The following is a 22,756-nucleotide window of genomic DNA, read 5'->3' on the forward strand; positions in this document are numbered from 1 at the left end:
TGAGATTATAACAATTTATCACTTCCAACAAAAACTAGCCTTTTTGCTACAATGTTAACAGTTTCTCAATCATAACAAAAATGGCATTTTGAGCTATAATGTTAACAGTTCATCAAAGCTAACGTAAACTAGCATTTTGAGATACAATGTTATCAATTAATGAATACTAATGGAAACTCACCTTTATATACAATCTATATTATTTATCAATGCTAATGGATACTCACATGTTTAAGATTATAACAATTGATAAGTTCAAAGAAAAACTAGCCCTTTTGCTACAATGTTAACAATTTATGAATGCTAATGGATACAAATATTTTTTCGCTAAGATTATAACAATTTATCACTTCCAACAAAAACTAGCCTTTTTGCTACAATGTTAACAGTTTCTCAATCATAACAAAAATGGCATTCTGAGCTATAATGTTAACAGTTCAACAAAGCTAACATAAACTAGCATTTTGAGATACAATGTTATCAATTTATCAATACTAATGGAAACTCACATCTTTTATACAATCTAAATCATTTATCAATGCTAATGGATACTCACATGCGTGCTATTATTATAACAATTGATAAGTTTAAAGAAAAACTAGCCTTTTTGCTACAATGTTAACAGTTATCAAATATAACAGAAACTAGCATTTTGAGCTATAATGTTAACAGATTTTCAAAGCTAACATAAATTAGCATTTTTAGTTATAATGTTAACAATTTATCAACGCTAATTAAAACAGGCTATTTAACAGTGTTAACAACTGACCAATGCTAATAAATGTTTTCATTTTGCTTTAAGTTGTTACAATTTATCAGTATTAACAGAACCTTAAATTTGCTACCATGTTAACAAATAATATGCTAATTGCTGCACTGTTCGTTATTTCTTTATTTTCTTGCTTGGGGTCACGACGAATGTGTGAAATCTTTTGAACAACAGATGCTAATGTAATCAAGCCATTTGTGTCGTCTCAGACTCAGCCAGTTATGTAATTCACTCACAGATTTCCCATCACTTTCAAAAAAATTAATTCTGGACACATTACATAAATGTTGAGCTTTGGGGGATAATATAACATTTCTATGTCCCATCAAACTTTTATATTTGTCCATTGAATTAGATACAACGAGGTTACAGCCATACCAAACAGCTCTTAATTTTGTCTGCAACTTGTGATCTTCAAACTGTCCCACTTGGAGTAATCCAGTACTCCGGTGTTACTTTTGGGTCCTTTTGGTGTAATTTTTTGTTTATCTATCTTAATCTGACAAGCTACTGTACAATGGGTGATGGGCATTCACACCTGCCACTCTCTGAGCTCAGTTTGGGAATCTCTCGAGTCGTGTGTGTTTGTCTGATTAACCCTGATTAAGACCAGGTGTGGAAAGCTTATGTAAGTTATTGGTTTCCAGCTCTCTGAGCCGACTCATTTTCTCACCATCAGAAGTTGTGAGCCCTTCTTTCACTCTTTGCTCCCTCTGTGGCCTTGTAGCTGGGTATTTGCAAAATCGAATATCCCCCTTCAGTTGTTTTTAGAAATACATTCATCCACATTTAACCCTGTAAATCCCATACCTGCCAGCCAATCAGAATGGTTGTTTCTTTTTCATTAGTTATTGGACGTAAAAAAGGGGGTTTTACGTCACATTTATTGATGATTGACAGCGAAGGGGGGCCATTCTCAAAACTTTTGCCCGTGGCTGTACAGCCTTAAATAAAAAAAAACAACTCTGACATAAATAAGCATGATTAAAAATGGCTTTAAAAATCCCATCTGTCAACATAGAGAAGGTTGGCTTTTTAACCTATGCTCCAGCCAACCACCAGGGGGTGCTCAAGATGTTTGGTCATTTTATTAATATTTTTCCAGCTTTTATGCTTTAATGCAATGAAGATATGACGGTGGATTAAGCAAGAGTGGGGGACAACTTATGACAAAAGAGACCAACCTCTAGAAGGCTAACCTCAATTGGACTCGCAACCTAACCGCTAGGCCATACTGGTGGCCTTTTTACAATCAGATATCACCAACTTAAAAAACAGGATTACAAAAAATTTGGAGGGACATCAGGCCATATTTCAAGATTAAACAACATATAACAAATCCCAACTCTTCTTAATAACAATAGCTAATGTTAAACCAATTCCTGGCTAAAATATGGTGTTAAGCACTAAAAGTAAGGCCAAAATCTGTCATTCATTGCTTATTTTATGAATAGTATGGAGATGTGCTCTCCCTACCTCAAGCTTTGGCCTTCCACATAGGCATGTGGAAGGGCTGGGGAGTCCCAATAATAGAGCCTTACCACCACATTTAACTTACAGTCACTTTGTTTTAAGCTCTGATTTGGGCTCCACCACCTTTTCACAGCTTTGTAGATTTCGTCTTGAACATTCACCTCCATACTCAGTCCCTTTATCTTTTCATTATGAGAAAAACCGAAATACTTTTTCAAAAAACAACCAGTAAGGTTTATTCAGCGTAAAGGTGAGCAGAGTGAGAAGGAATGACAGTAGAAAAGTCAAGGCATTGCATACATCATTTTCCAGATGATGATTTCACACGAAATGTAATAAACTTTAACATTTACAGAAATAGGAATTGGTGCAGGGAAGTGTAAAAGACTGTGTGTGGGGGGACGAGGCATGTTTTTCCTCAAAGGCCTTCAGCTATGTGGTTCAGGTTCAGATTCAGGAAGTGAAAATTTAGATGGCTGCTGCTGGTGAGTGTGTTTGCAGAGGACACTCAGGGGATTAAGTGTGTGTGTGCGGTCTGATCGGTGCTGACAGGGAAATTTGAGGTACACGGGGGCGTGCGGGGGTGGTGTGTGTGGGCGAATAGGGTACAAAATGGGAAGAGAGAAACTATGAGGAAATCGAACAGGATATAACGTCTACCCTTAAAATTCTGATTTTTTTTCCATTTGCAAACATGAACGTTTGGCTCCAATTAAAAACACAACGTTCGCTGCAGTAAAGTGCTGAGGAGAAACCAATGTGGTCTGTCCACAAAAACTACTTATAAACAAGAGTGGGCGTGCTTAACCAACTGCTAGAAATACACACTGTTTGCATCGTAGCGAGGAATATTACAGAAAGCAGCAGCAAAATAAGAGAAGATGGACAGAGTTCCCATAAGACACAAGAAGTGACCATCATTCATGAGAGATCCAGTCTGTTGACAGACCTATGGGTGCAGGCTGGGTTTAAGTCATTAATTCACTTCAGTTTTTTTTTGGTGTGCACATCTGTCTGACAGTTTTGAAGAACTTAAACTTTAAGGCAAAAGTTAAAACCATTGTCTCTTTGTCTTTTTTTAGCTAACCTTAAAGGTGGCTAACAGCTTGCCGTAACTAAGACATCTCAACATCTTTAAATGAACGTTTTTCAAGGTTTTTGTTTCCCAGAGAAGTTTTGATATTGTAATACTTTGATTTTTCTTTGTGCTAACATGCTAATTAGCTTACTTTTTGGTAAACAAATATGCTAAGAAGCCTAAAAGACCCGCTGGTATGGTTGTAAACTTAACCTGAATAACAATTAACTGCTAGCTTTAACTAGCTTAAAGTTGGTTTATATGATAATTAAGTGAACTGTTACACTTTACTAGCTAAAAACAACTGTTAGCTTTTTGGTCATTAGCATATGGCAATAAACTAGTAGCTTGATTAACCTGGATTCTGTTTCCTCTCCAAGCCCTGACACTTTGCTACTAGCATGGCTATCTCTGCTCTCTACTGCCTGCATTTCTTGTCTCTCTTTAGTTGTCCTACCAAATATTAAGGTCAAAAAGGCCTAAACAAAATGTTACTAGCTAAAAACATTCATGCTAGATTTGGAATCATGCTTTCTTGCTGTTGTTAGCATTTACCTTAAAGTAACACTGTTACCTCAGAAAGCTAGCATTCTTAATTTTTTTGTCTTTTTGCTGTTAAGGTGATGTAAAGCAAGCTAACAGGCTACTTAAATACAGCCTTATTAGATTTAGGATGAAGCTAGCTTGCGTTCACCACAATTTAGCTTCAAGTGGCACTGGACTTGGAGAACTGCTTGCATGGTTTTGGGTTGTTTTTGGGGGAAAACATTTGAATACAACCAAAAAACTTTTGGTAAGAACACTTTGTATAGTCTACAGGAAAGCAGTTAGCATTGTTAGCATCTTTAGGACAAAATCTCTTAACCTACAATCAAACTAGCGCTCGTACAAATCAGGACTTTCTAAAGGCAAGAGGGTGTGTAAAGACCTTTTGTGGTTTTATAGGACACTTTAAAAGTGATGCTTACTGTGACACTGAAAGGATAACAAAGGTGAGAAAGAAAAAGACAAAGCTATATTTTTGCATCCGTTAGTTAATCCAGCGCTATACAGAAAAATACCTTACAATCAAATCTGACCTAGGAAAGAGCACAAATTCACATCCATATATTTTAACACCCCTTTCTTTGCTCCTTCTTTCTTGATATGCACATACATAAAGGTGTGTGAATTATATACAGAGTGTCAGAGAAGAGACAGAGACATTTCACACTCATTGCATTGTAAAGATCATAAAATAAGTCAAAATGAAAACGCTTGATTCAAAAGATTTCACAAACTGACACTAAATCATACAAAATATCACTGGCGACTCGTGTAGGCTGTTTATAGTGTTGGGATCTAACACTAGCAGACGTGCTCTCAGCTTCTCGAGGCTGCGGTGATAGAAAAAAAAAGTGGAAGGTGCAACTTTACTGTCAGTCTTATAAAGAGAGTGTAAGCACATTTTATGACTTGATAAGAAGGCTAGTTTCCTTTTTTATAAGATGCCCTTTATCTATGAAACAGCTTCCATCCATCATCTGTTCTCCCGGCAGACATTCATCGTGGCATTCTGTCTACTTGTGTCTTGGTTTTAATCCAAAAGTCTGTTTTTCCCATTCCAAAACAGCACAGCTGTCCAGAGAAAAAATTCCACAACAACTTCCACAAATGCCGGGTCTGTCTTTCAAATTAACGTCTTTGGGAAGAGGCCGTGGCTTGATTTTATGTCCTGATTGCTCATGACTGTTTTACCACATACAAAAGAATGTCATCCGCGTAAAAAAGTGATTTTCTTTTTCGGTCCCAGATGAGACTCGAGGCTTCAGTTGACTTTAAAGATGCTGAAGATGTGAGGCGAAGCCGAGGGATTGCCCACAGTGTGGAGTCTGAAGGAGGGGCCCGTGATGGCCTGCAGCTCGGTGCCTCGGTCCAGCCGCAGCAGGCCGGACACCTGGCACGGCTTCAGGAAGTGGAAAGGGTGCGGCCCCGCAGAGGGGGTCGTGCCGTATCCTTCCATGCACTGCAGCTTCTGAGGCCGCTGCCCACTGGTCACCACGTCCAGCTTCACATACTGAGACTGCTGCTCGTTGAACAACACCTGAGGAGACATAGAACATAATCCTGGTCTGATTTACTGCGTTAAGCAGAGCGGAACTTGAAAACGAACCTGACTTCCCCAGAATTTCCAAGGTCCCTCAACGGTTGTCCTGTCTTTCTTCCTTTCTGCCTTTAAGCTAGATTTTCTCCAGACGTCTGTCAACTTGACAAACCAAAGTCTTGGCAACGGACGAATAACCCAAAACACGATAGCCCCATTCCAGAAAACACGACACATACCAGCCCAGTATGTTGGAACGAAATAAAGGCTGTTTATTATAAAGCTGCTCAAAGTAAGACAATGAAAAAAGAAACTGGGACTGAGTCAAAGAATCTGTTGATTCACTCGAGTCACAAGCATGAATCAGTCTGAGGTTTCTCCACTTCAAAAGAGAAGCCAAACTGATGAGCAAAACCTTTATCCTCCTCTTTGTTTTTCACTTATCTTCATCAGAACCACGAGATTAGTCCACTCTGAAATGATCGTTCTTTTAAGCGCCCTTAAAGACTCTCATTTGAAATACAATAGTCAATTTATTTGAATAAATGAGAATGTTTTGTTCTCACATAATTTCCTCATTTGACTTTATAAATTGAGCTCAGAACCAAGTAATTCAAGAAATTTTAGTGCCAAAGAAAGAAAATATAACCAGTAAGGGCAAAACTTGTGCTGCATTCATGTGGTGTCACAAACATCCGAAAAACGCACACCAGTGCTTTCTCAAGTTGGAACATCTCTGCAACTTTGGCAAGAATTTAAAGCACAACTTCACATTATTTTCATCATCAAAACAGTGGGTTTACAGACTTGTGAAATCATTTAAGGACTTTTAACTGTTTGTCCAAATATAACTGCGTCACCATCGGGCAAAACCATGCATCTCAAAAGCCATTACTTTTGAGAAAGTAAAAACAAACCCTGTTTTTTCATAGAACTTCACACAACATGAGATTAGACTTTCAATTTTTAGCCAAAACCCATTGACAGTCATACAAGACATGAAATGAAATGAAACTGTAAAAGAAGAACAATAGCATATATTGATGAATTAAAAAAGAAAATTAGGGGTCTTGAGATAATATTGCAATTTGGCGTTATATAAATAAAGAAAGACTGATACTTAAAGATGCCGCGAGGAGGCTCTGTTTTGACTGCACTCCCTCGCCAACTTGTGGCGCGGAGTCTCCACACACTGTCATAAATTACTTTTAGCTAGGTGTGTGTTTGTTTTGGAATTAAATAGAGATCGGAACTGAACAAATTTTCTTTGTTCAAGACAACTTTTTACTGGATACCACATGCTGAGGTAAGGTATTTATCAGTACAGTTACGTAGCGCTACGGTTTGAAATGTGTCGTCAAAAAAACATTGCAGCAGCTGGCTACATGTTAGCCCGGTGCTCTGACGTATCTTTAGGCTAAAGTGACAACAAGTAAACACTGTCAGTTTGTAAGTAGTTTAGTGGCTGTTTATATTTAGCGCAGCTAGCAGCCCCGTGCTCTAGGACATGTCTGTAATGTGTAACGTTAGTAAATCCTGGTTAGCTATGTCCTGCCAGTCATCTACCAATCAGAGCTAACGTAACTTCACTCTTTATTTTATTGATAGACTCTCAAGTTTGAACAGACCACTGCAGAATAACTGCTGACTGTGGGTTGGAATGAACATTAGCACAAACAGTTTAGCTCCTGTGTTATGGAGTTATACACCCTGAGCTAAAGGCTAATTAGCCCATAGCTTGGGCTGTATCACTCTCCTGTTTATCTTTCTTATGCTTTTCTGTCCTTTTACTGTCTGACAGTTAGGCTCATGTGTCCACCATCACTACAAAATTAATCACTGAAATCGTTTATAGCAGAGAAAAACACGGATCTCTGTGTTTTATCTCTTCTCTCTACTAAACTTCTTCAGCCAGTGTGGTGTTGTCATAGAGACCTAGACATGCCTCAAATTAATCCAGTCTTGGTTGACCTGAACTGGAAGCTAAGAGGTAGCAATTTAACCAGCAATATTGATGCTAATAATCTCATTTTCTCTTTTTCAAGATCCCTTAGAAACCCCTCACAGCCCCTTTAACCAGGAATATCAAGTCAAGTCAGAAGCTAGCAGAATATTTTAGCATTTATTAGCATCCAGCAGTAATTTCAGTCAATAAACACTAAACCCAAGTTTCTGTTTGGAAAGATCACTCAAAAACTTTGAGCATCTAATGAGCATGTGAATGCTTAATCTAACCATACCTGAAAATTTTTTTTTTCGTAATCTTTCTTTTTTGTCCTTTTCAGAATTCCTGTGAAGTTCTCATGTGGCACTTTAATACAGAACCCCAAATTTTTTACAGGATAAAAACAAACTTTATACCTGCTTTATCACTGCTCTTGCCTTGATGTATTTCTGCTACTACCATGAGTGTGTAACTGCTTTTGACATAACTGCTATGTCAAAGTGGTCAATACGTCTCTTTTTGGACCAAAACAAAAAGCTGAAAGATGCTAAAATGCTCAGATTTCATGAATTAAAAATTGAGGTTACATTTGGGGATTTGTGACGATATTAATATTTCACGCAACAGGTCTTTTGATCCTTTTAATCGTGATTTGATTTCGAAGTGAACGTACAGCGTGGTTTTTACTTCTGTGATGAATCAGCGCTACGTCCAACACCAAAGAATTGAACTACTTGTTGAAACAGCACAGACTGTGAGCCCTGTGATTTGTCCGCTGTATCACATACAAACATTCCGGAATGTGATACAGCTGGCAAATCACAGGGCTCACAGTCTGTGCTGTTTTGATTCTCCAAACATTCCGGAATTTTCTGGAATGTGTGAGCAACCGTCGTCTCCACTTGATTCTTTTTTGTAATAGTTATTGTAAGATCCATGTGATTCAGCTCGGGTTTAACACAACACGCTTGGGAGTTGATGTGGTAATCTGACCAGCATAGAGACCACACTGCCCCCAGGAGTTTAGGAGGAGTATTGCAAAGCAATGTGATGTCCCATTACATAGTCTGCACTAGCTAGGCTGCTAGCTACCAATTGCTAGCTAGATTTCTGGCACTGCTACCGTAACACAACTAAAACAACCATCACCTACATTTTCAAGATAACCTCGGGGATGTTTGTTTTTCGAACCATTTGTAAGGTTTGTTTTTGTGTGGAAACTAAATGCTATCTTTAGACAGTGTACCAGCATTTTTTCTTAAATTGGCAGGCAAGGAATTATGGGTTATGTTGGATAACAAAAGATGCTCCTGGGGAAAAGAAGGACACTTTTGTCTTGTGGTGTAGAGTCAGTGCAGAAGCATAAACCAGGCTTAAGACCACAGGAAGGCTCTAAATGGACTACATCTCCCAGCACAGACTCACCTGGCAAAACAGGAAGTAGACGCCCGCTTTCTCCACGGTGAAGGTGCCCAGTTCCTTGTTGTACCTCACCGCTTTGCTCATATTCAACGTCCTCTCCTCCCAACCTTTTATCACGCCACCTTCTCCAACTGACACACACAAACACACACAAGGTTAAACCTCACAGGTGGAAGCTTCACAGATCAGCATCTGTCTTTCAATCTGACGCCTCTTACCTTGCTGTGAAGAGACTTTGGTGACTGATGGAGGGAAAAAAGACATCGACAAGGGAAGAAAGAAAGAAAAGGGAAAGTCAATTAAGATTTTACGAGTGCAACCGTATCGGGGTCTGTGATTGAAAACCACTTCAGCAGATGCTACACGAGACGGCAGTGAGGGATCTGCCAAGCCACTTACTCTCAAAATGAGACGCCGCTTTCTTTCCGTTTCCATTCCTCCCTCGCACCGTCCCCCCTTTGGAGAGGCAGAGACACAATATTAGTTTGACTGGCAGAGAAAATACTTGTGGCTTTTTTGATAAAACAATCACATCCATTTATATATATATATATAAGTGAGTGTGTGTGTGTTTAATAACATTGTGTGTTAATTTGCAGGCGTTTCAGTTTGGCTTCTTTTAACGTGGCTAGCAGATGGGCAAAGGATTTCCTTTCACGTGCTTCGATATATTTCCTCTAAGTATTATTTTCAAGCAGAAGCGTGTGCCTCCTACTTTTTTTTTCTTCTTCTTTCCTGCAGGGGCTAATCTTAGTGCCAGCTGGTCGCAGTCATGTAGAAAATACAGGAGACAGAGAGAGAAGGAGAGGAGGAGGATGAGAGGAGTAGGAAAGCATTAAACAGGAGACAAAGCGAAGAACGCTAAATAAGAGAAATGAAGTGCCGGAAAAGAGGGTCAAAAAGGTCTTTGGCTCAGGAACAGAGTGAAGCAACTTCTTTGGATACATATAATAAATAAAACACGACTCTAAAAGGCCGGAGCTGCAGAGAGGAGCCTGCAGGGAGCTTTAAAATGCAGACACAACTCGCGCACTGCGCGTACGAACTGTGAATTAAATGCTTTATGTTTCAAGAAGGAGCAGCCAAACGCACGGACTTGAATTCTGAGCCCCTGCTAAAATAACTCGCAGGTGGGTGACCCTGTAGATTCAGGATTCGCCATGGCTGAGCGTTAAGCCCTGGGGCTGGCCTGAGTTTCCTGACTGGAGCTGTCAGTCATCGGGAGAGAACATAACAGCAGTGTCCTGGTGGTCAACTCTCTGCAAAGTAGAAAAAGCTGTTTGGATTTTTCTTCTCTCTGACAGCAGCGAGGTTTTTATTCACTTTGGAGGAGAAAGCAAGATTTGAAGCTCGTATATGAGACTCATCTCTATAGGTAGTCTTTGTTTTTTCTTCCTCCTCCTGCAGAGAGAAGAAGAAGAAGAAAAAAAAAAGCTTCTCAAGAGTTCACTCTCGGCCAAATGTGAACAATCAAGCCAACCCGTGACGGTGACGCAAGCACGGCCTATAAATACAGCAATGATAGGTCATCAAATATCACCGCTTTCACAACAAATCATAGCTGTGTCAGTCGTGTGCTCAGGAGGGGGTGGTGGTGGTGATGGGGGGGTTAAAAAGAAAAAAAAAAAAGAAATCAATTTCACTGCCCAGAAGCGTGCAACAAGGCCTCGCTCCTGCGCCAAGCTGGTTTTGTGGGCTCCGAGGGCCGCTCTGGTCAGACCTGTAATTTCTGCAAAATCCAGCTGCCTACTTTTTCCTGTGTCAACTTTTAGCAGCGGGTAGTGCCTGCTGCGGCCCCGCTAGACCTGACCAAAGTGGCATGTGGGCCAAGAGTGGCCGGCGTTTGTGTTAAATGTTCTTCCCCCCAAGAAAAACAACACAGTGCCTTTTGGTTAGTATTGTGTCCCTTTTTTTTTCTCTAAACTCTAGGGAGGACTTTTAATTTGAAAATACCGTCTCTTTTCACTCTCTGGCCGACCAGCAGCTCTCGCTTCTCCAGAATGAGCTGCACGATGGCTTTCCTCTGCGTGTTGACCTGATGAAGGAGAAAGAAAAGCACCATTAACACACTTCCATTGAGTTTATTATGTTTCAGAGCCACATAAACAGCCCCGTCTTTACAGTCATCCTGCCCCTGCTGCCATGCTAGCTCCAGCATCAGCCCACCACTTCCTCAGAGGCCGGTTGCGACATCTAATGCATGTTTTTAGTGCTTTGCATTCCTCGCGTCTCAACTCCCTTTCTCATTTTTTTTTTTTTTTGTTAAGGCAGCAAAGTTTTAAATCCTCTGGCAGGAAGCCTACTGAGTGACCGGACGCCTTAGAGGAGAAGCAGCTCAGGAAAAAAAAGAAAGTGTGTTTAAATTTACTGCTACTGTGGAAATAAAGGCTGCGAGTTACTCTCCAGACGTTTGCTTGCTGGCTCTCATCAGGAGTTGGCCAACGGTCAAATGGACCGAACGGTGGGCCCCTTGGGAGAGCTCCAGCATCAACACTCCACGTGGCCAATCTTAGGGTGTTTGTGCATGTGTGTGTGTGAGCCCAACCTGTCCCCCTGATCTCAAATCCAGCACAACCTGGTTTTTGGAAATATTCTGAGACCAGAAGAATTTCCATCAGCTCCTTTTTGGCTGCAACAGTTCGCCGCGTGATGCAACTCATGCTGGAAAAGTAACACTTCTTGCTGCAAAGTGCAAGAAGCTCAAAGCTGCACATGCATGACTTTGCAGGGCTGAATTCTGCACATTGAAGTGATCACATCCTGTGTGTGGCGCGCGTGATTTTTTTTTTTTGTACACTTGCCACACTTTCTCTCCCCTGCAGCCCTCCTGCGCATGAGTTGGACGCGAAGTGCTCACGTGCCAAAATAGTGAAGGCTTTCCAGTAAATTGAGATAAAACTGGAGTAGAACTGGCACCAGACTAATTAAACATGGCGGGAGGGGGGGGGGGGGGAAGCAGGAGCAAGGGGGGCGAAAATAAGCTGCTACTCCACCACAACTTGACTGCACTTATTGGTAAGCAATTAAAGTGCCAAGCAGAGAAATGGTGCAATAAGAATGGAGTACGTGCAAGAGGGGGGAGAGAAGTGGAAGGGGGTGAAGTGTGTGCATTTTTCCATACACCCCCCGCGACGATTCCACATAACCGCAGTCATAAAAAAGTTACATAAGAAACACTTTAATGTTGCAGAAGATTATTTTTTGGCACAGATATGCATGCTTTTTCTTTTTAATATTCTTCTTTGAGTATGATTCTCACCTGCTCCAGTCGGTCTTGCAGGACTTTAAAGGACTGCGACAGGTCCCGCGTCTGACGCCAAGTCCACGCCGTAAACAGCGCGCTGCACGCGGCCAGAGACAGCGCCACCAGGGCCAGAGAAGCCCAGACGACCCGCAGCTTGCGCACTCGCCTCCTCTGCAGAATCCGATGCATGTTGCTGCAGACTGCACTGCTGCTCCTCCTGGCTACTCCTCGCCACCGCCGCCGCAGACCGTCCGAAACCTCCGCTTCAACTCCATTCCAGCAGCAGCAGCAGCGCGTGAAGTCCCTCCAAAAGTGTCTCTGTCCAAATGTCCATTTTGGCAACGAGAGGACGCGCGAGGGGACACGCTACAGCTGCTTGTGTGTGTGTGTTTTTTTTCCTCTAAGACACGCAGATGTCCCTGATTGATTTAATCTGACAGATGAGGGTTTTAAAGCAAGAAAACATCCGCTCCTTCCACCGCACACATCAAAGCCACCATCCTCCGTGTGCGCGCGCCGTCTCCAAACAGCAGAAAACTGGGCTCCTCGCGCGCATCAACTGTTGCATCCTTCTCCTCGCGATTCGTTGACTCAGCTTTCTTGTCTTCCCTTTAAACGGCGTGCTGGGGGGTCACTCTATTAGACAGGCCGAGCACACACACTCACTCAAACACACACACACATACTCAGTTACACACGAGGACTTGTGAACTTTCGCGCGCCCTCAAACTGCTCTGATGTTGTGATAGCCGCGTGCATCCGCCGGGAAAAAAACCCACGCAGGGACCACAAGGAAAACATACGAGGCGCACCGGAGCTTCCTCTGCTGCTCGAATCACTTTCATCAACTTGCATACCGTGAAAATATGTGCCATCCACGCGTGGGACAGTCCCGTTTGTGTCCACAAGGTGGCAGTAATGTATAAGGAAAAACAACAGAAGTGTCTGACAGATATTTTTGGGCTCACCTGTTGATAATCCTCTGTCTGCACGTTGTTACAAAGTAAATTCACCAGAAAAATCTCTTATATCCAATTCATTAAAAAAAATAAACCACTTCAACGAAGTTTTTAGAAATTATTTTTATTTAAAGCTTTTCCTAATGCCTCAGGGGCCATATTAATGATTTTATGTTATAAAATCATCAGTAAGCAACCACAACAGGTGAGAACACTATGCTTCTGTGCTGTCAGGGAATAGTGTGTGTGGGTCATCTTGTATTTTTTAAAGACACTTGAAATGTCAAATGTTTCGTTCAGAATTTCACTCATGAAAATAATTATTTGCTTGCAGTGAGTTATATTTGGTGATATTGACAACATGGCTTGCTAAAGCTTGAGGTAGGGAGAGCACACCTCCTCTCTCTTTCATTTTTATACACTTAAAACCAAGGCAAGGAGGGCACACTTCTCTCTTTCATGTGTATACATGACAATTCAAGCAGGGAGAGAAAAATAAACTCTCAGAAATGCTCAAAATAAAAAGCCAAGGCAGGGAGAGCAGCAGCAAAGACCCCCAAGATTACAGAACAGAGCATCAGTGATAGTGCATATGACACTGGTTGAATGTATCAGTGTATTCAGCTGAGATGTCAGCTGAAGAGGGTTTGGTTTTATGAGCTGATGCTCTGTAGGCCGAGCTTGACTCTCAACTCTTGAGTTTTCGTTTACATTTCAGATGAGTTTTTGTCAAATGGATGCAACACAGAAACACCTTCACTCCACAAATCACTTTATTCCACTACAGTTTATTCCTCAGTGTGAACTGAACCGTTCAGTCAAACCAGGACAGGTAGACAATGAAACACTCTGTGTTCAGGGACAGGTGCCAACAGGTGGCCTAGAGTACATTTGAATCTCATGCAGGTTTAACATGTGACAGAAGTTTAAGACATGTGAAAAACATATGAATCCGTTATAGGGTCGACTTCAGAAGACAAAACTGTCATGCTTCGTAGTGGGATGATGGAGTTACATGATGTTATGAAGCCCTTTAAAAACACAGTGGATGAGGTGGTTTTGAAAGTTGAACGTCTGAACTCAAGGTTTTCACTTCATGATGATCATATTTACTTTTATCCATTTCTGACAAAACCAGACCCATCAAAAAACGGCTTTTACTTCCTCATAACATCAATGCCCAGTGAGTAAACTAACACCACGTCTGCACACATTGGAAACACCTCTCAAACAAGTCTTAGACTGACTGTTTAGGAATAATACACACAACCTTCGCTGTAAAAATCTGACATTTCAGACAATGAATCAAACATTTTGTCTTCATACAGACACATGGCTCTCCTACAGAAATTTATTGCAAATATTTAACAGGAATCAAAATTGAACTCCAACTTCACGCATCCATCCAGGGAGCAAAGTTGTATATTTTTACAGCTCTGGGTTTGGCGTCGTGTTCTAGTTGAAAACAATGGCAGCTATAAATACCTTTTCATGTTCTCTTGGAGTGTATGTTCACTTTTTGGCTCACATGGTCAGTAACAGCACATTAGATGTACTCGACTGTAGAGACTGAACACTGGAACAAAGATTCCTGAATATTTTACAACCTCATAAAACCGAAAACAACAACAACAACACATTCTTTTAAATTATTTTGCAGAGAAAGTGTAAAATGATATGAAAATTGCAAAATCTACAGAGGAGGGTCAGTGGTTCTTACTTGTTTAGAGCTAGAGAAAACAAACTAAATATAACCCGCAGCTCAGACTGTTTTCATTAAATGACTGGAAATGATACAAAAAGTTAAAAAAAAAAAAAAAAGTAGTCTGGGATATAAAACAGAAGTGCAAACCAGAACTGTGCCCCCTTTTAGCTTTTACAGGACAGGTTCAAAGAGACACAGAGTCCTGTCCAAGACTTTTCCCAGATGTGTTCAGTTTTTTTCCAAAGTTAGTACAACCTGAGTCTGATTCCTCCGTGTCACAATTTAATCTCAAAACAGTGCAAATACCAACATTGTGCTTCACAACACCTCAACTGGAAGACGATAGGAGAGGTGACTGACTCTTTGGTCATATTCTTAATGAAATTAAAGGGACAGGACACCAAAGAGTCTTTCTTTCAGCACTCACACTAGGAAACATACAGCGTAGTTTTTAATGCATTATGCTGATGGACATTTGTGCAAAGAAGATTTTATTAAGAGTTAATGAATTGTAAAGATGTACAAATATCTCGCATAATCCCATACACGCTCCTGTTAGACCCTCCTCATATAATCTATAGTATTAACACTTTAACATAGAAATCAAAGGTGCTTTAAGTCATAATATATATCACACAGGTAAACACAAAACACATATTTAAGTGTCTCACTTGTGTAAATGTATTGCATAGGCCCCATTCCAATACTTTGATTGCATTCTTGTTTCTCTGTGCTAAGCTAAGTGACTGTTTCTTGCTAATTGATTGTTTCTTAATACCTTTGTAAAACCAACAAGGAGATCAAGCAGCAACATCTGGAATATTTATAGTTCTGACAGAATGCACTGTGGTTTATCTGCTCAAATGTTAGCAGCAAACGTTAGCATGCTTACCAAGCTAGCGAATGAAGTTAGTAATCGCAAAAGCCAAGACGTTTTTTAAACTAGCTTTAATTTTTGCATGAATTTTCTCAAGTTAAGCCAAATCTACAGCTAGCCAAAATGCTACACTGGGCTATATTTCATGTAATCTATTAGCCAATTCATTAAAATACCTGAATGTTTGTCAGCCATCTATATGGTTTTTTTTTTAATTTTTTAATTTTTAAATTCTAGTTACATACTTCTGTTGAGAATAGCTAGCCAATTAGCATTTTTAGCTAGATTTTCTTCATACATGAAGTTGTACTAGTTGCAGTTCAATGCCAAATTTTCAGTTAGCCAAACCACTATATAGGGGTTCAGGCTAATATTACCAATACTACTCTAAGATTGGTTAGGAAGCTGGCTAGGTGAGTTAGCATCATTCATTTAGCAAGTGCATTCAGTCTACAGCTATAAAGCATTCTAAAATTTTTCATTAAGATGTGAAACACAATATTCTTTACAAATTTATTTTGTAAAATCAGTAAATGATTAGCTAGCATTAGCTTACTACAGCTACAAAAAAAGGTCATCAGCTCTTAATGGCAGTTCTGCTTACATTTACATCTATGTTATGCTGAATAGCCATATTGCCATATTGCAATTTTATTACTGCCACTGTTTAAGTTGAGCACTGCTGCGGTAAGCTAAAGTTTGGGCTACAGCACCAAATAGGGGCGGGACTTAACAGTCAATTATTTGCATAACCCTCTTTTTATTGCGTCACTGGAGCGATTGTCTTGGTCAAGTTTTGGAACGGGGCCGGTGTATCCCTGTACTGTGTATGGTAACCTTATAGTATCAAAGATCTTGCCGTTGTTAGCCCAGCACTAGCTTAAGGTTGGGCCAGGTGCTCCAGCGCCTCTCCTTTGCAGCTCATGTAGTGGTAGCCCATGTCATTCGTAACATCAGTGCAACCCTGGTTGAGGTAAAAGTCCAGAGATGATTTATTCCAGTCCAGGACGGTGAAGTTGAGCTGGCCACAGCCGGCGGCGAGGCCGAGCTACAGGTTAGCAAAACAGAGCAGGAAGACAACATTAGTACCATCCATTTTTAACATCACCATGGAGTTTAACAGCAGGTGGATGTTTCACTCACCTGGGCAACCTTGCTCATCAGTGCTTTTCCAATGCCCTTCCCTTAAAGACACAAACTTTATTTTTTTAATTCAAGGATGACGCTAACTCCACAACAACGACATGTTTTTACATAACTGTTAACTTTACCTCTGAAGTCTGGCATCACATACAAGTCCTCCATATAAACAGCTCTGCCTGTCCACGAGCTGTAGGAGTAGAAGTAAAGTGCGTAGCCGATCTTCGTGTGGCCTGAAAGAAACAATGAAATCAAACAACGAAATTAATGACCAGGAAAAGCTAATGAGTTACAATATCAACCTTTTAACGTCACACCAAACTGCCAAGGAAGCTTTTAAAGACATCTACCATTTACTTTCAAATTTACCTTTACCCTAAATGATGCTGGGAAACTATTTATATTAGTTTTTTTGAATATCTTATGTTTTGGCTTCACCTCTACGCTGATGATACTGTTATTTATAGCTGTGCAGCTGCGTCACTCAAGCTTTTTCATATCTTCAGCAATTAAATTAAGTACAAAAGCATTGTTCAAATTCAAATAAAACAAAACTCATACTATTCACATTTTTATGATCAATAACAACATTCTTTAGAAAGATTTTTTGTTGGATATTGTGAATGTTGCGCAGTTTTTTGTTTCTAAAGGTAAAACTGAACTGGGATAGAAGACTTTTAGGGATTTTACATGTTCTGCCTGGAATGTGCTACAGTCTAACTTTAAATAGCAAAACTTGGTTATCTTGAATGTCCTTCACTCCATTGTACAAAGTCTCAAATCCGGGCTTTTTTGTGTGCTAAAAGAAGTTTATTTATACAGCACATTTCATCATAGGGAAGTTAATGTGCTTTACATTGAGGATTTAAGGACAAAACCGTACAAAAACCGTATGAAAAAACAAAATAAAACTAGAAAAGCACTCAGAGAGCGCAGACCTCTGCCAAGCATATTGTGATTGTCACCAACACTTTAGTCCTACTTTAATGTTATACTCCCTTTCAGCAGACTGTCTGCTACAATTTGGTGTTAGTTGCAGGTTTGTATGATAATTTGTTTCCTGACAGTGTTGAAAATTATGATGACCCAGTACATATATTTTATATTCCACATCTTAGTATCCAGAATATTGGCAGAATCTGGATCGTACTTTTACATCTGTCAGAAATTATGATGACCTTGTCTTGTATTGTTTTGCAAAGCAATCCGACCATTTATCATGGAGTCATAAACACATATGGTGAAAACGGCCCTATCTCACAATGATAAAGAATCCTTTAAAAAAGTCCTGCATTCAGACGGTGATCTGGTTCTTCTCCAAAATTTAATCATTTCTTCCTAATTTCATTTTGAACATTTCCTGAAAATTTCATCAAGATCAGTTTGTTAGTTATTGAGTTATGTTGTTCACAGACAAACTCTCCTAAAAACATAACCTCCTTGGTGCAGGTAACAACTCAAAACACTTACACATACCCAAAAAATACATAAAGAGTAATTATTTGGTTTATTATTTGCTAGTAAGTTGAAAGTAGAGACAGTTGTGGTGGACTTAAGGTCAGCAGGTAGTTTGTCCCAGAGAGAAAGGCCACAGTAACTAAAGGCCCCTTTTCCAGACTTCACCATATGACCAGAGAGCCCTGGTTGTGTTGCAGTGAGTGAGCCGGTCAGAAATATACTTAAGTACTTAATGGACTAATGAAAGGATTTTGAATTATGCAGTAAGCCAGTGGAGTTTTTCTAGGACGGGGGTGATATGATCAAATTCTCTGTGTGCCGGGACTCTGGCTGCTGAATATGAATAAGTTGGAGCCATCTGATCGAAAATGTTTTACTTGATCTCTGTTTTGGAATTTTAAAGTCTGGATGGTTCTGATGTTTTGTTGTTGAAACATGACTGGGTCTCCTTTAAAGAATGATCACGGATCTCAATGGGACTAACCAGGGTAAATAAAGGTTAATTAATAAAAATAAAATTGGGATCAGTGGGTTATTTTTCTGTACCAAAAGCTGGCTTCTTTTATTTCAAAGGAATTATCACAGGTATTGTCAGCTCTCTTTTTCACGCACTTCACAGTGTGCTGGCAACTTTTTAGCATATGAGAGCAGAGAAGCTTTTTGACTGTAAATATGAGAGTAAATATGCGTTCATCATAATCATGGGACATCCAAAAGGAGTAAGACAAACACACACGCTGCCAGGAGTCAGATATCTGAGGCCAGCAGAGAGCAGGCGGAGGTGACTGTATGGAAAAAAAGAGCCGTGTCATGGAATAAGAAGACCCAGCTGAGCAGCAGAGCGTACGTTAATGTTCTCATCACGGTAATCTGAGGAAAGAAATGTGTAAGCCTTTATGTAAGGAGTGTAAGGAGAGGGGTCACATTAACACTCTGCTCTGACATCAGATGAGAGTCATAAATAACAGGTTCAGGATCCTGTTGACTGCCATAAATGCAGCTTATCTGAGGCGCGTGTTGCCCAACAACAAAGTAATGGACTTTTACATGTCCCACTGATTATCGACTGCACACTTATCGTGCTTTAAATAATGTCTAAGGATCTCTTCTGGAAGTTTCTTCTACCAAACAAAAGCATAAAAGTTAAATTTTTCTCCCTTGCTGCAGTTCACATTTATTCTTGTAAGCTGGCTCCCCCTATTAAACTGTTGGATTTGGGTTTGGGTCAGGACAGAATAACAGTATTTGTATCCAGAAATCAGTTTGAAACAATAATTTTGGTTGGCTAGATTTGTGGTTTATCCAAATGAGCCACTTAAGGCTTGGGAAAATGCTCAAATACCCGTAGCTGCCATCTGGCTGCAGGCCTCGAAACTGAAACTGTCATACTTGATTAGAGAGAAAATCGAACAAAAATAAGAGGGTAATCAGCTCCAGTCGCACACACATGTACAAAATATACAAAATGCACTCTCTGCAATTTCTTGAGGGACATATCAATGAACGTTGGACGTGTTTTTTAAAGCAATGGGGTCACAGCAGGCTAATAAGTCACAGTTGTGAGTGAAGTTAACAGTGTGCTTGGTTGTTCTTCCTCACCATCTTTGGTTTTGTGCTGTTCTGGCACCTCAGCGACAATACCATGGAAGAACGGGTTCTTGGAGAAGCCGTCCTGCTCCAAGTCTATAAAAAATAAAACAACAACAAAAAACAGACTCATAACAAAGCTGATGTTTCCTGTTAAACTGTTTGTCTTCATCATGTTTAAAACCTCTTTGACGAAACCCAAGGTAGTAGCCCCAGTAGCTGACAGCAGGCTAACATCATGTAGCTAGCACTAGCTAATAAGCTGAGGCTAATAACTCACTGATTTGGCAAACTAGTGTTTTGAGAATATATACGTTTCCTCTAATTTCCTTCAGTTAAAACAACTTAAGTTAGTATGTTATCAAAAGTGCTTGCCAATCAACTAATGCTAACTCAACTAACTGGCTGAAACTCCCCTCTAACATTAACCAGATTATGAGAGGTATTGCTAATATTAGTCTGAACCCCTGTATAGCATTTTGGCTAGCTGCAGATTTGCAGTTCACTTCAACTTGAATAAATTCATGTAAAAAATAAAGTTTCTAGAAAATGTCTGTCTTTAGTATTAAATAAGTTTTTGTCATAAAAAGAAAAATGGCTAAAGTTAGCATATTTTATTAGCTGTGGTTTGGGTGTGCTTGCTAACCAGCTGAATTGTGAAACAAACTAGACGGTTTTTCATGTTCCATAAGATTGGAAAATGTCCACTGGCTTCGAACTGGAAATCGTATAAACTAGATGTATAGCCTAGCAATTTAGCCTAGCATCCCACCACTTTGTCATGTTTGTCCCAATAATTTGCTACATTTCTGTTGATTCTCACACTATTTAGAAACAGGTTTTTCGGAAATCTTTACAGACTAATCAGCAAATTGGTCTGAAAGTGTCAGGCTCCTGCATGCCAAAGTGGAGAAAAACTAGTACACATTAGAGTGACATCACCCTCTTTGGTCAGCAACAAGATTTCTAGCTGCTTTTGTTCACTACTGTTTTGTCCTGGCTGTAGTGCAGACACCTAGGTTGTGTACGAAATCACTCACTCATTCCCTACTCACTACTCACTATATAGTGAATTAGATGTAGTTGACTATATAGTCCACTCAATCAGCTAAATTAAAACGACATTTCGGACACTACTCACTCAAGCCACTGACAGTGACGTATTTACTCTTGCATCGCTCACGAACGGCTGGGGATTTACAGTTACATCTTTTCTTAAAAACTGCAAAACAGTATTTATTTCAGTGATACCTAATATTATATTTAGCTTATTTTCTGCAACAGCCAAATATAAAAGAAACATTTATTACTTGATATTTTAAAATAAATAAACCATATATTTGCGCTGAACTTATGCTGTGTTTAAGAATTACAAGGTCCAGTGAATGCATCACCCGCGTGGAACGGTTTAGCGGCTAACGTCCGCGTTGTTTGTTTCTCAGCTCAAAGTTGTGAGACGGGCTCATCCGAAAGTTAAACAGGGAGCTAAGTGTTATTCTCTGACAGTTTTTAATGTTGTTTCATGCTATTAGTAATCATTGAACATATAATCAGCCATTTCTTCTGTTTGAACCGAAATGCATGATGGTATATATATTGCTCAAATAGTGAGCATCGCTAATACACTACTTTTCAAAATGAATTGTGGGATACATTGAGTGGGCTATATAGTGAATGACCATGCTCACTCAGATTTCGGACAGCACTACAAAATGGCGTATTCCCTATATAGTGCACTATATAGTGAACAGGGAGTGATTTCGGACACAGCCCTAGAAACAGGAAGCGCTAGTATTCAGATGTAAACAAGTACTGATGACATCTTGTAGTATGACATGGTATGGTAGTGTTTTGACTCAGAAAATGATGATTAAGTTAAAATGTTGTCTGGTTAAACATGACAATGTGTAGCAAACACAGAAGGACTGTACAAGGGATGCTAGCTCTGCTAACTTTAGCTTCTCAACAAACTAATTTGACAGTTAGATACAGACTTGATGTTTTTGTGTTTGTTGATACATTGTGCTCAATTCTGACTGTTATCTGAATATTTTTTGTTGGGCTAGTTGGATGGTTTATCGCTTTGGAGTAAATATCAAGAGTGTTGTTTGGTTTCCCTTGTGTTGAGAATTTTCTTCACAGTGATACAAAAGTCTAGATCCTGATTCATGAGAAGATGTAAGCTCTTTATACTGTACCTCTTTGTGTGACTTTCACATGATCTGCGATTTTCTCATATTCAGCCAATTCCTGTGAACACATACAGAGAACCAGTTTCTGAAACATGTCTAAAAATATCAGATTTCCTCCACCATGAGTATATGTCAGTTATAGCATGCGGTCTATTAGCTTAACTGGGCCTGTTTGGCTGGACAGGAGTGATTGTACGAGGACAATCTCCTGCTCTGTTATTAATCCAATAATATTTGAATAATCTAATAACAGCAACATGGTCGACGTGCAGCGGTCTTCTGACGTCAGCATGTTAATGTCCTCGAGTCACACACAGCTGCTGCACTCCTCGCGCGCACACACGTGTCCGCTCACCAAGATCATCCGCGCGATGTCCTTGCAGTCCTCCACGTTCGCTGCACGGATGGAGAACTCCATGTTGGGCGGATGGGATGAGATGATTCGGATGCTCACAGTGGGTCGGTTCTCCGGTGGGTCCGGACACGAGAGACAGAGAGGGAGAGAGACGGGAGAGAAGGGGGCGGGGGTGGTGGGGGTCGTTAAAACAAACTCGAGCCGAGAGCGCCCCCGACCAGAAAGTAGGCGACTGGAGGAACCAGCAAGCACTTATGAAACAGCTTTCACTCTACAAGAGTCATAGTTTTTGACTCTTGACACGTTAATAATTATCCTGCATTTACTTCTGCGTCATAGACTGGATAGTCTGTGATTACTTTCCTCCTGCTTCAAATCTTTTGGTGCTGTGACCCCCTTTGACCTCCATGTCTATGACCTCTAGGTATCTTATGCTACTCAATAAATAGACATGAAAGACAGGCAGTAA

General features: G+C 40.2%; 2 protein-coding genes across 2 annotated transcripts; both read right to left on the reverse strand.

Annotated features, from left to right (window-relative positions):
* Window positions 1-2,467: 2,467 nt before the first annotated feature.
* On the reverse strand, window positions 2,468-12,840 carry tnfsf12 (TNF superfamily member 12). Its single transcript, XM_074662421.1, has 6 exons — window positions 12,030-12,840; window positions 10,724-10,805; window positions 9,170-9,226; window positions 8,989-9,012; window positions 8,774-8,901; window positions 2,468-5,403 (listed from the first exon to the last, which is right to left on the reverse strand). The coding sequence occupies exons 1-6, from the start codon at window positions 12,201-12,203 to the stop codon at window positions 5,128-5,130; spliced, it is 741 nt and encodes a 246-aa protein (XP_074518522.1). The 5' UTR covers window positions 12,204-12,840; the 3' UTR covers window positions 2,468-5,127.
* An 896-nt stretch (window positions 12,841-13,736) lies between these two features.
* Window positions 13,737-22,472, reverse strand: sat2a.1 (spermidine/spermine N1-acetyltransferase family member 2a, tandem duplicate 1). The gene is made up of 6 exons (XM_074698854.1): window positions 22,288-22,472; window positions 21,939-21,990; window positions 19,753-19,836; window positions 16,827-16,928; window positions 16,699-16,739; window positions 13,737-16,603 (listed from the first exon to the last, which is right to left on the reverse strand). The coding sequence occupies exons 1-6, from the start codon at window positions 22,348-22,350 to the stop codon at window positions 16,436-16,438; spliced, it is 510 nt and encodes a 169-aa protein (XP_074554955.1). The 5' UTR covers window positions 22,351-22,472; the 3' UTR covers window positions 13,737-16,435.
* Between the last annotated feature and the right edge of the window lie 284 nt (window positions 22,473-22,756).

Source organism: Halichoeres trimaculatus, unplaced genomic scaffold (genome assembly GCF_033239565.1).
Source record: "Halichoeres trimaculatus isolate MK-OKI-2021-1 unplaced genomic scaffold, fHalTri1.1 fHalTri1_scaffold_22, whole genome shotgun sequence".
In the NCBI taxonomy this organism is placed as follows: Eukaryota; Metazoa; Chordata; class Actinopteri; order Labriformes; family Labridae; genus Halichoeres; species Halichoeres trimaculatus.